Source organism: Oncorhynchus clarkii, chromosome 31 (genome assembly GCF_045791955.1).
Source record: "Oncorhynchus clarkii lewisi isolate Uvic-CL-2024 chromosome 31, UVic_Ocla_1.0, whole genome shotgun sequence".
Classification (NCBI taxonomy): domain Eukaryota; kingdom Metazoa; phylum Chordata; class Actinopteri; order Salmoniformes; family Salmonidae; genus Oncorhynchus; species Oncorhynchus clarkii.
The window spans coordinates 35,069,184-35,080,765 of NC_092177.1; the positions used below are offsets into that span (position 1 = coordinate 35,069,184).

At 43.2% G+C, this 11,582-nt stretch overlaps 1 protein-coding gene across 2 annotated transcripts in view; it reads left to right on the plus strand.

Moving 5' to 3' along the window:
- The window catches only part of LOC139390502 (gamma-aminobutyric acid receptor subunit alpha-6-like), a 31,298-nt gene extending 22,700 nt beyond the window's left edge, over window positions 1-8,598 (plus strand). For both annotated transcript variants that reach the window (XM_071137644.1, XM_071137645.1), the window contains exons 8-9: window positions 4,201-4,457; window positions 6,308-8,598. In XM_071137644.1, the coding sequence (XP_070993745.1) occupies window positions 4,201-4,457; window positions 6,308-6,844 (794 nt within the window). In that variant the 3' untranslated portion in view covers window positions 6,845-8,598. The remainder of the gene's footprint in view (window positions 1-4,200; window positions 4,458-6,307) is intronic.
- The last annotated feature ends 2,984 nt before the right edge of the window (window positions 8,599-11,582 follow it).

Genomic DNA, 11,582 nt, shown 5'->3' on the forward strand with positions numbered 1-11,582 from the left:
CAAACAAGAAAATGCTCACCCAGTGGCGCTGCTCCTAGTAGCCGGGGACTTTAATGCAGCGAAATTTAAATCCGTTTTACAAAAAGTCCTAGCAGCATGCTAAATGTGCAACAAGAGGGGGAAAAAATTCCACCTTTACTCCACACACAGAGACACATACATACAAAGCTCTCCCTCGCCCTTCAAATCTGACTATAATTTTTTCCTCCGGATTACTGCTAACAAGCAAAAGTTAAGGCAGGAAGCACCAGTGACTCGATCAACAAAAAAGTGGTCAGATGAAGCAGATGCTAAGCTACAGGAGTGTTTTGCTAGCACAGACTCGAAAATGTTCCGGGATTCCTCCGATGGCATTGAGGAGTACACCACATCAGTCATTGACTTCATCAATAAGTGCATTGATGACGTTGTCCCCACAGTGACCGTACGTGCATACCCCAACCAGAAACCATGGATTACAGACAACATCCACACTGAGCTAAAGGCTAGAGCTGCCACTTTCAAGGAGTGGGACTCTAACCCGGAAGCTTATAAGAAGTCCCGCTATGCCCCCGACGAACCATCAAACAGGCAAAGTGTCAATACAGGACTAAGATTGAATCGTACTACACCGGCTCTGACGCTCATCGGATGTGGCAGAGCTTCTTACCATTACAGACTACAAAGGGAAGCACAGCCGAGAGATGCCCAGTGACAAGCATACCAGTCGAGCTAAACTACTTCTATGCTCGCTTCGGGGCAAATAACACTGAAACATGCATGAGAACACCAGCTGTTCCGGAAGACTGTGTGATCACGCTCTCCGCAACTGTCACGCCCTGGTCTTTATATTTTGTGTTTTCTTTATTCTTTTGGTCAGGCCAGGGTGTGACATGGGTTTATTTATGTGGTGTGTTTTGTCTTGGGGTTTTCGTAGGTATTGGGATTGTGGTTTAGTGGGGTTCGCTAGCAAAGTCTATGGCTGTCTGGAGTGGTTCTCAATCAGAGGCAGGTGTTTATCGTTGTCTCTGATTGGGAACCATATTTAGGCAGCCATATTCTTTGAGTGTTTCGTGGGTGATTGTTCCTGTCTCTGTGTTTGTTTTGCACCAGTATAGGCTGTTAGGTTTTCGTGTTACGTTTATTGTTTTGTATTTGTTCATGTTTATATTTTATTAAACATGTATCAAGAATACCAAGCTGCATTTTGGTCCGACTTTCTTTCACCCGAAGAAAACCGTAACAGCAACTGATGTGAGTAAGACCTTCAAACAGGTCAACATTCACAAGGCCGCAGGGACAGATGTATTACCAGGATATGTACTGCGACCATGCGCTGACCAACTGTCAAGTGTCTTTACTGACATTTTCAAACTCTCCCTGTCCGAGTCTGTAATACCAACATGTTTCAAGCAGACAACCATAGCCCCTGTTCCCAAGAACACTAAGGTAACCTGCCTAAATGACCACCGACCCGTAGCTCTCACGTCTGTAGCCATTAAGTGCTTTGAAAGGCTGGTCATGGCTCACATCAACACCATTATCCCAGAAACCGTAGACCCACTCCAATTTGAATACCGCCCCAACAGATCCACAGATGATGCAATCGCTATTGCTCTCCACACTGCCCTTTCCCACCTGGACAAAAGGAACACCTATGTGAGAATGCTATTCATTGACTACAGCTCAGCATTCAACACCATAGTGCCCTCAAAGCTCATCAATAAGCTAAGGACCCTGGGACTAAACACCTCCCTCTGCAACTGGATCCGGGACTTCCTGACAGGCCACCCCCAGGTGGTAAGGGTAGGTAACAACACATCCACCGTGCTGATCCTCAACACAGGGGCCCCTCAGGGTTGCGTGCTCAGTCCCCTCCTGTACTCCCTGTTCACTCATGACTGCACAGCCAGGCACGACTCCAACACCATCATTACATTTGCCTAAGACACAACAGTGGTAGGCCTGATCAACGACAACAATGAGACAGCCTATAGGGAGGAGGTCAGAGACCTGGCCATGTGGTGCCAGGACAACAACCTCTCCCTCAACGTGATCAAGACAAAGGAGATGATTGTGGACTACGGGAAAAAGAGGACCGAGCACGCCCCCATTCTCATCGACGGAGCTGTAGTGGAGCAGGTTGAGAGCTTCAAGTGTCCTTGGTGTCCACATCACCAACAAACTAACATGGTCCAAGCAAGCCAAGACAGTCGTGAAGAGGGCACGACAAAACCTATTCCCTCTCAGGAGACTGAATAGATTTAGCATGGGTCCTCCTCCGATCCTTAAAGGGTTCTACAGCTGCACCATCAAGAGCATCCTGACTGGTTGCATCACTGCCTGGTATGGCATCTGCTCAGCCTCTGACCGCAAGGCACTACAGAGGGTAGTGCGAATGGTCCAGTACATCATTGTGGCCAAGCTTCCTGCCACCCAGGACCTCTATACCAGGCAGTCAGAGGAAGGCCCTAAAAATTGTCAAAGACTCCAGCCAACCTAGTCATACTGTTCTCTCTGCTACTGCACGGCAAGCGGTACCGAAGCTCCAAGTCTGGGTCCAAGTGGCTTCTATACAACTTCTACCCCCAAGCCATAAGACTCCTGAACACCTAATCAAATGGCTACCCAGACTATTTGCATTGCCCCCCCCCCCCTCCTCTTTTACACCGCTGCTGCTCTCTGTTGTTATCATCTATGCATAGTCACTTTAATAAATTCTACCTGTACATATTACCTCAACTGGTGCCCGGCACATTGACTCTTCACCGGTACCCCCCTGTATATAGTCTTGCTATTGTTATTTTACTGCTGCTCTTTAATTACTTGATACTTTTATTTCTGATTCTTATCTGTATTTTTTTTTAACTGCATTGTTGGTCGAGGGCTCGTGAGTAAGCATTTCACTGTAAGGTCTACACCTGTTGTATTCGGCGCATGTGACTAATACAATTAGATTTTTAATTGAAGTTACAGAACAGAGTAGCGGTGTTCTATAGTACACTGTATTACTTCTACAAGTAATATAAGGACAGGACATGAGACTGGAGTAGAAACTAACGTGGGCATTGTTTAATGCATTTCACAGAACAATACATTCCAAGCATTCCAATGTACGTAAGCAGGCGGGGTGTTACCGGTGCCCTTAAGAACATCAATACACAACAAGTGTAGACTAGAACTTATTTTCTACTCCCAATATAATGTAAGCAAGACCCATTTTGTCCTAATCCAAGCAACTCCAAAGCCATGCGTTCTAATCTAAACAAGGTGTCACACAATGAGGAATGAAGACTGTACTCCAACAGAAGCCGTCATTGCTATTACTCCTTAATTTGATGATTATAGCTCATCTGATTACATCAGTCACACCTCATTAATCTGTACCAGGAACGATTGTGCATCTGATCTTGCCAATTAATCCAAGGAAAGACACATTTTTATTAAAGCTAATATCTACTGTACCTTTGGAAGTCCTCTGCCTCATACACTTACATATGCATTCTGTAGGTAGGCAGAGTTTTGGAGATGGAGGATGAAGTTATGTTTCTGTATCTCTAACATAAAGGGGATTTTCTCTGAATCACATTACAGCTATTTGCTAATAATCCCAAGTGACCTGCAGGCTTACTATAACTCCCCAGTTATTGTAAAGGTATAATCCTCAGAGTGGAGACAATTTGGTTATTGTCTTAAAAGGAATTGGAGGTGAGGGAAAGTAGGTATGCTATGTGAGGTGGTCGCTTGGGCAACCTCATTAGGATGGAAAACACAGGAAGCAAAGGTCAATAGGTCATCGACCAGACGTTTACAGGTCATTCCAGTGTCAGAAACGTTCAGTTTCCTGTTTTTCATGTTAAATATTAAGGCCGGCATTCATTGATTAGTGTGTTAGATTTCCACAAATTATTTTCATCGATTTTTCTATGTAGTTGTATCCCTGAACTAGCACACCTGATTCAATTAGCCAAGGGATTGATGATTATATGAGAAGTTGAATCAGGTGTGCTAGCCCTGGTATAGATGAAATACAATGAACAGCCAGGGGGAGTCCCCCAGGAATGGTTTGAGTAATGCTAACATAATAGGACGGTTATATAATAGGACGGTTAGGCTTATACCGACTGTTTTAGTACTGTATGTATTATTTGAGTGTGTTGACATAACTATTATTTTGGTTACAATTTACAGCCAAGGTTACAAACTTTTTCAAATTTTCAGGCATCACCACGGTCCTGACCATGACCACGTTAAGCATCAGCGCGCGCCACTCCCTCCCCAAAGTCTCCTACGCCACCGCCATGGACTGGTTCATTGCCGTGTGCTTCGCCTTTGTCTTCTCGGCTCTCATAGAGTTCGCTGCCGTCAACTACTTCACCAATGCAGAGATGGAGAGACTGAAAAGGAAGCCGCCAAAATGCCCGCCGGCGCCCCAAACAACCCCAGTGAAAGTGAAGGATATGGAGGAAGTTCTGCAGGTGTGTTAAGACCTATCCTCATTCCCTATACCCTTTTCCACTTCAGAGACTGAAGTATGCACTTGTTCATTCCCCTTCGTTAATTTGTATGCTGATCATCAAATTAAGATTCATTGCAAGTCTCAAAATTGGATAAATGGACTTACTAAAATATAAGACAGTAAACTGAAGGTTACTTTAGCATTGATAATGTATTATGTTTGGAGGGTCTCTTTTCCTGGCTCTCTCCCTTTGCGCCTCTCTTGTTCTCTTTGTGCCTCTCTCTTTCTCTTTGTACCCCTCTCTGCCAGCCTTCTCTCCCTTCTCTCCCACTCTCTCCGTGATATCACGAGCTAGAAACATTCACTTCCTGAAGGCCAAATAGGAATAGTAAATGATGAATACATGTTAAGTTTGTCCCATTTAGAGTACAGCTGCACAACGGTCTGCTTAGATCAATGCACGCCATTTGTAAATCCAGCGCAGAGGCTTAGCAATATTATCTAAAAAAAAAATCGAAATATGCTCTGAACGTCCTACATTTGCTTGCTTTCTCATCATTTCAAAAAAAAAAATCTTCAGCTTGAAGATAAATATGTTTTGAAGACCCGTGTTGTAGAATATTCGTCCCATTTTCATTTGTTACCTACATTTACAATGTGATGCAAGCATGTTTGCAAGAGCCATTTTGGTATGAACGGCTCCGACAAAGTTTTGGGTTTTGCTCGTCATACTGCGTCTCATGAAATGGTATTTGTACAGAATCGCGTGTAGTGGGGGTTGATCAAACATGTTTACATTCATTACTCCATGCATTTGCATTCTTCTGTAGTATGAACACAATCCTTCGGTTAAGGGGAAATGACATGCTAACTATCTCATGTCACAGTCCAACTGTTGATGGATGGCTGATACTGACCGGGAAAAGGCCATACATTCCCCCTGTATGGCCCGATGACTGTTTAAAGTGTGCCCTGTGGATCTCAAATCTTCATGCGGAGTAATCGCACCTGAATGCAGTTTTAGTGACAACTGCACATCAATGGATTAGCAGGTTGCCACAGCAACACTGCTGGGGCACATCTGTACAAGTTTCAGAAGCCCTGGCGCCGGGAGAGAACTCTGTTCCTACAGAGCTGTGGCTCCAGCCCCGCACGGCTAACAGTGGGCAAATCATCTCGGCATTAGGGCCCGCGGTGTGTATTGATGTGGCTCAGATTTATCTAAAACCTTTTACCTCCCAGCCATAGTGATGTCAAACCTAGCCTAGTGTCCACAGCACTGCGCCTCACATCTCTCAGACAGTAAGCAATACGCTTAGCCAGTTAGCACATTCCGGTAGGGGAATTATCACCGGTGAGGCTATAGTGCAGCACCTCCCTCTTCTGGGGCTGAAACCTATGCTAGCTCTCAGGAGATAAGCTCTTTTGATGTTTTACTGTACTTCCATGCCGCCCCATGGAACAGTACTTTGTGACATAAGCTTGTGTGAAATGAGTGAAAGCCTACACAAATAACATCTGTGAGCTGGGCTATTCTACCACGCAGTGCAGTATGTATGCAGACTAAAGAGTGTTGGCGGTATAAAGTAGGCCAGTCATATTCCGGCACATAGGAAAGGCTTAGAAAGGCTTAGAATCAGTGGTTCCTGACGGTTAACATGGTATAGCTCTGCATAGTTGATATTTCTCAGCTCAGTACAATTGTCATATTGTACCTTATCACAAAGAATCAAGGAGAAATTGTCACATTTGAATTCAAATTGCTCCACTTCAAGGGACTTGCTTGTTGTTGCACATGAGTGAACTATGTGCACAATTCATTCACATCACTGCAGTTTTGGGTTGATGGTTATTTTTCCCTCTCCACAGCATAACCCTGACACCAATGGTAACCTGCGGAAACGGATGAACTATATGTCCCAGCAAGATGGCCAGAAAGCCGAGTCAAACAGCACAGCAGCGGCAAGAGGGGTAACCAGGAAACAACCCCAGTCTGGCCAATCATCTTCATCTAAGGGGGCACCTGGCGGCGCCATCATCCTACCACACTCCAGCCCCGGCCCCGCCAGCCAACCCAACACTTCCTCCTTGACCCTGTCTGCCATGAACACGCCCCTGGCTCCACCCACAACTGAAAAAGCAATGACAACACCAGCCAACCAGAGCCAGCCCACCGCTGACTCCTCGCTCCGGGACCTTCTAGGACCCAGACTGGAGCACATTCAGATGATGGGCAAAAATGAGCCCAAGCAGTCGCCATGCTCCCAGCCGACCACCGCCAGTATGGGTGGGACCAGTAAAATCGACAAGTATGCCCGCATCCTGTTCCCGGTGTCCTTTGGCGCATTCAACATGGTGTACTGGGTGGTTTACTTGTCAAAAGATACCATGGGAGGCCAAATTTAGAGGCCAAATCTAGTTTCTAGCTCCTCTTGGGGTCATTTTGGGAATCCTTTTCTACAAAATGTAAAATGACAGGAGAAAAAGAGCTTTGGAGACATGGGAGATTAAATCATTTTTCAACTAACAAGGAAACCAAATATGCTGGACAAGAGCCTCAAAAGATTACACCCAGGAATACTAATCTCAGCACATCTGTTTGTTTCATTTCCGAGAGGTCTTCTGAGAATGAGCATGGTAACAAAACCATAAAACCATTTTTAAAAATGTCTGATTCAAACAAATATCACAACTATGGCTATATCCAATATGCAATACAGTAACGGTTTGTAACGGTTTGATGGATTGGTTAGTTGTTTTAATGTTAGTGAGTACAACACCTGATCTTAGCGTAAACAGCTAATAGGTCCCTCTAGTCTTGGCAGGCATTGCTCCAATGACAAAGGATAAGGACAATATCACTGAAGACGAGCTGGACACACAAGTCGCAAGGTGTCGGGCATATGAACAAGAAGATTTTGGGTGTACTTTCTCCCTTACTGATGACCAGAAGTAAATGACTGGGTATGTTGTCATTTGTTCTGGTATCAAAAGTAGATACACTTTTGTCCACTCAAGTCTAATTTGCGCTCCCAAGTCTGTGCAGCAAACCTCGACCAAGCTTTGTTAAATAGCATAGAATGAGGATACCAAATACCATAGGTGCTGGCCTATTTACTTCACTCAGTACCCTACAAACAACATTTCCAGGGGGTAACGTTCATCCAAGCCCCATTAGTTCCCTCCAAAAGCATTCTAGGAAGTCTTTGTTTGAACGTTCAACTATGGAACGATGAGCTTTTTTTTAAACATTGTCAGTTTCTGGAACAAGGTGTACTAATGTGTTCAATCAAAATTCTTCCTTCGTGTTAATTTACAAAGGAACATATTGTAGGAACCCTTTGGTTTGGGAACGTTTCCTCTGAGTTCGGGAGTGTTTATTTGTGAGCAAATGTGGGGCCTGATTCATACGGTTTTGTCCACTACTTGTTATTGTTATTGTGCATCATGTGTGCAGAGGAAGAGTCATTCCCCATATCCAAATTCCTACTATTAAATGTAGAATGCCGTGCACTACCATGAGTCCATCGGGACACGCCCAGAAGTTCTGTTGGTTACCCACTGGGCGCACAACGTCATTTCAACATGGAAATGTTGGTAGTATTTGGTTGAGACGTTGATCAATAAGATTTCAACCTTTATTCACCCACTCAAAAAGAAAGCCATGAGTTTGTTGAATTCCCAATGTGTTATCACTATGCTTTTGAAATCATCTAAAAGCACAACCAAATTCCAATGGGAAAAACAATGTCGGATTTTTGGTTTAGTTGTCATCTAAATGTGTTATTAGTGCACTTTCAGCCATTTAAAAAGCAGAACAAAGTTCAAATGGAAATACAATGTTAGATGTTGTATTTATACAAGAACTTCATGTGTTATCACTGTGCTTCATCTAATAGCAGAACCAAATGACCTGGGTTGCAGTTGAGATGACATGAAAAGTACATGATGCAGGTGATGCTGGTTGAGATTCTGCGCAGATTATTATAGCAATTGTGAAGATCTCCACAGACCAGCGACCTTTGCATGCTGTCTTGAACATGCACGCTTTCTATGATTACAGAAGACATTTAGTAACAGTAACCTCAATGTGGCCATGGATGTGTTACTCATATTAGGTTAAATAAATACTCTTACATTAGTTTGTAAGATAGCCTTAACTTCATGCTATTTACTGTATTACAAAAGTCATGTTGAATTGTGTTTGTGTCACCAAATATCAACATTTAAAGGAGATGTTCTGTATCCAATGATTGGAAAGTTTCATCTGAGCCACTGGCTTAATCCGATTCTTTAAGTTTTGGTTGTGATGGAGGTATATAAATGATTAATTTGTAGACAAACTAGAATTAAAGCCAGTCTGTCAGTGGCAGACAACTATCCAAGCAGAAAATACATCGCCTTCAAATGTTAATATTTGGTTGCGTTGAATACCAAACACAACTCAATATCCAGCTCATCTAAAAATGAATAATTTGTTACAGTGAGGGGAAAAGTATTTGATCCACTGCTGATTTTGTATGTTTGCCCACTGACAAAGAAATGATAAGTCAGAATTTTAATGGTAGGTTTATTTGAACAATGAGAGACAGAATAACAACAAAAAAATCCAGAAAAACGCACGAAATTGATTTGCATTTTAATGAGGGAAATAAGTATTTGACCCCTCTGCAAACATGACTTAGTACTTGGTGGCAAAACCCTTGTTGGCAATACCAGAGGTCAGAAATTTCTTGTAGTTGGCCACCAGGTTTGCACACATCTCAGGAGGTATTTTGTCCCACTCCTCTTTGCAGATCTTCTTCAAGTCATTAAGGTTTCGAGGCTGACGTTTGGCAACTCGAACCGTCAGCTCCCTCCACAGACTTTCTATGGGATTAAGGTCTGGAGACCGACTAGGCCACTCCAGGACCTTAATGTGCTTCTTCTTGAGCCACTCCTTTGTTGCCTTGGCTGTGTTTTTGGGGTCATTGATGGAATACCCATTCACAACCCATTTTCAATGCCCTGGCTGAGGGAAGGAGGTTCTCACCCAAGATTTGACGGTACATGGCCCCGTCCATCATCCTTTTGATGCGGTGAAGTTGTTCTGTCCCCTTAGCGGAAAAACACCCCCAAAGCATAATGTTTCCACCTCCATGTTTGACAGTGGGGATGGTGTTCTTGGGGTCATAGGCAGCATTCCTCCTCCTCCAAACACGGCGAGTTGAGTTGATGCCAAAGAGCTCCATTTGGGTCTCATCTGACTACAACACTTTCACCCAATTGTCCTCTGAATCATTCAGATGTTCATTGGCAAAATTCAGAGGGGCATGTATATGTGCTTTCTTGAGCAGGGGGACATTGCGGGCGCTGCAGGATTTCAGTCCTTCATGGAGTAGTGTGTTACCAATTGTTTTCTTGGTGACTATGGTCCCAGCTGCCTTGAGATCATTGACAAGATCCTCCCATGTAGTTCTGGGCTGATTCCTCACCGTTCTCATGATCATTGCAACTCCACAAGGTGAGATCTTGCATGGAGCCCCAGGCCGAGGGAGATTGACAGTTATTTTGTGTTTCTTCCATTTGCGAATAATCGCACCAACTGTTGTCACCTTCTCACCATGCTGCTTGTCGATGGTCTTGTAGCCCATTCCAGCCTTGTGTAGGTCTACAATCTTGTCCCTGACATCCTTGGAGAGCTCTTTGGTCTTGGCCATGGTGGAGAGTTTGGAATCTGATTGATTGATTGCTTCTGTGAACAGGTGTATTTTATACAGGTAACAAACTGAGATTAGGAGCACTCCCTTTAAGAGTGTGCTCCTAATCTCAGCTCGTTACCTGTATAAAAGACACCTGGGAGCCAGAAATCTTTCTGATTGAGAGGGGGTCAAATACTTATTTCCCTCATTAAAATGCAAATCAATTTATAACATTTTTGACATGCGTTTTTCTGGATTTTTTTGTTGTTATTCTGTCTCTCACTGTTCAAATAAACCTACCATTAAAATGATAGACTGATCATTTCTTTGTCAGTGGGCAAAAGTACAAAATCAAAATCTTTTTTCCCCTCACTGTATATGTTGGATTCACGTCTCCATCTCAACCAAAAATCCAAATCAAAGAATAGGACTAAATAAAATCAAAAGGTAAATGCACTTTGTATAAAGTTTGATTTAGTACTATTCTTTAGCTTAGATTTTTGGTTGAGATGAAGACATGTATCCAACATATTAATTGTTAACTTTAAATTTTTAAAATCAACCAAAGCTTGAAACCCTAGACCTATATGTATTTTTAGTTGAACCCTGGGTTGACTTGAAACAGTAGCTGTTGAGGACTTCGCACATGATATATACAGGCGTGGCCAAAAGTTGAGAATGACACAAATATTCATTTTCACGAAGTCTGCTGCCTCAGTTTGTATGATACTTTGCAATTTATATGTATATGCAATTTGCATATACTCCAGAATGTTATGAAGAGTGATCAGATGAATTGCAATAAATTGCAAAGTCCCTTTTTGCCATGCAAATGAACTGAATCGCCCCCAAAAACATTTCCACTGCATTTCAGCCCTGCCACAAAAGGACCAGCTGACATCATGTCAGTTATTCTCTCGTTAACACAGTGTGAGTGTTGACGAGGACAAGACTGGAGATCACTCCAGTTCAAATAACAGACTGGAAGCTTCAAAAGGAGGGTGGTGCTTGGAATCATTGTTCTTCCTCTGTCAACCATGGTTAACTTGTCACGTTCTGACCATAGTTCTGTTATTTTATTATTTGTTTTAGTATGGTCAGGGCGTGAGTTGGGGTGGGCAGTCTGTTTGTCTTTCTATGTTGGTTTTTGTGTTCGGCCTAGTATGGTTCTCAATCAGAGGCAGGTTGTCTCTGATTGAGAATCATACTTACGTAGCCTGGGTTTCACTTTTGGTTTGTGGGTGTTTGTTTCCGTGTGAGTGTTTGGGCCACACGGTACTGTTTCGGTTTTGTAAATTCACGTATTCGTTTATTGTTTTGATTCAGTGTTCAGTGCTTTCTTTAATTAAAATCATCATGGACACTTACCATGCTGCGCTTTGGTCTGATCCTTACTCCTCCTCAGACAAAGAGGACGATAGCGGTTACATAACTGCAAGGAAATATGTGCCGTCATCATTGCT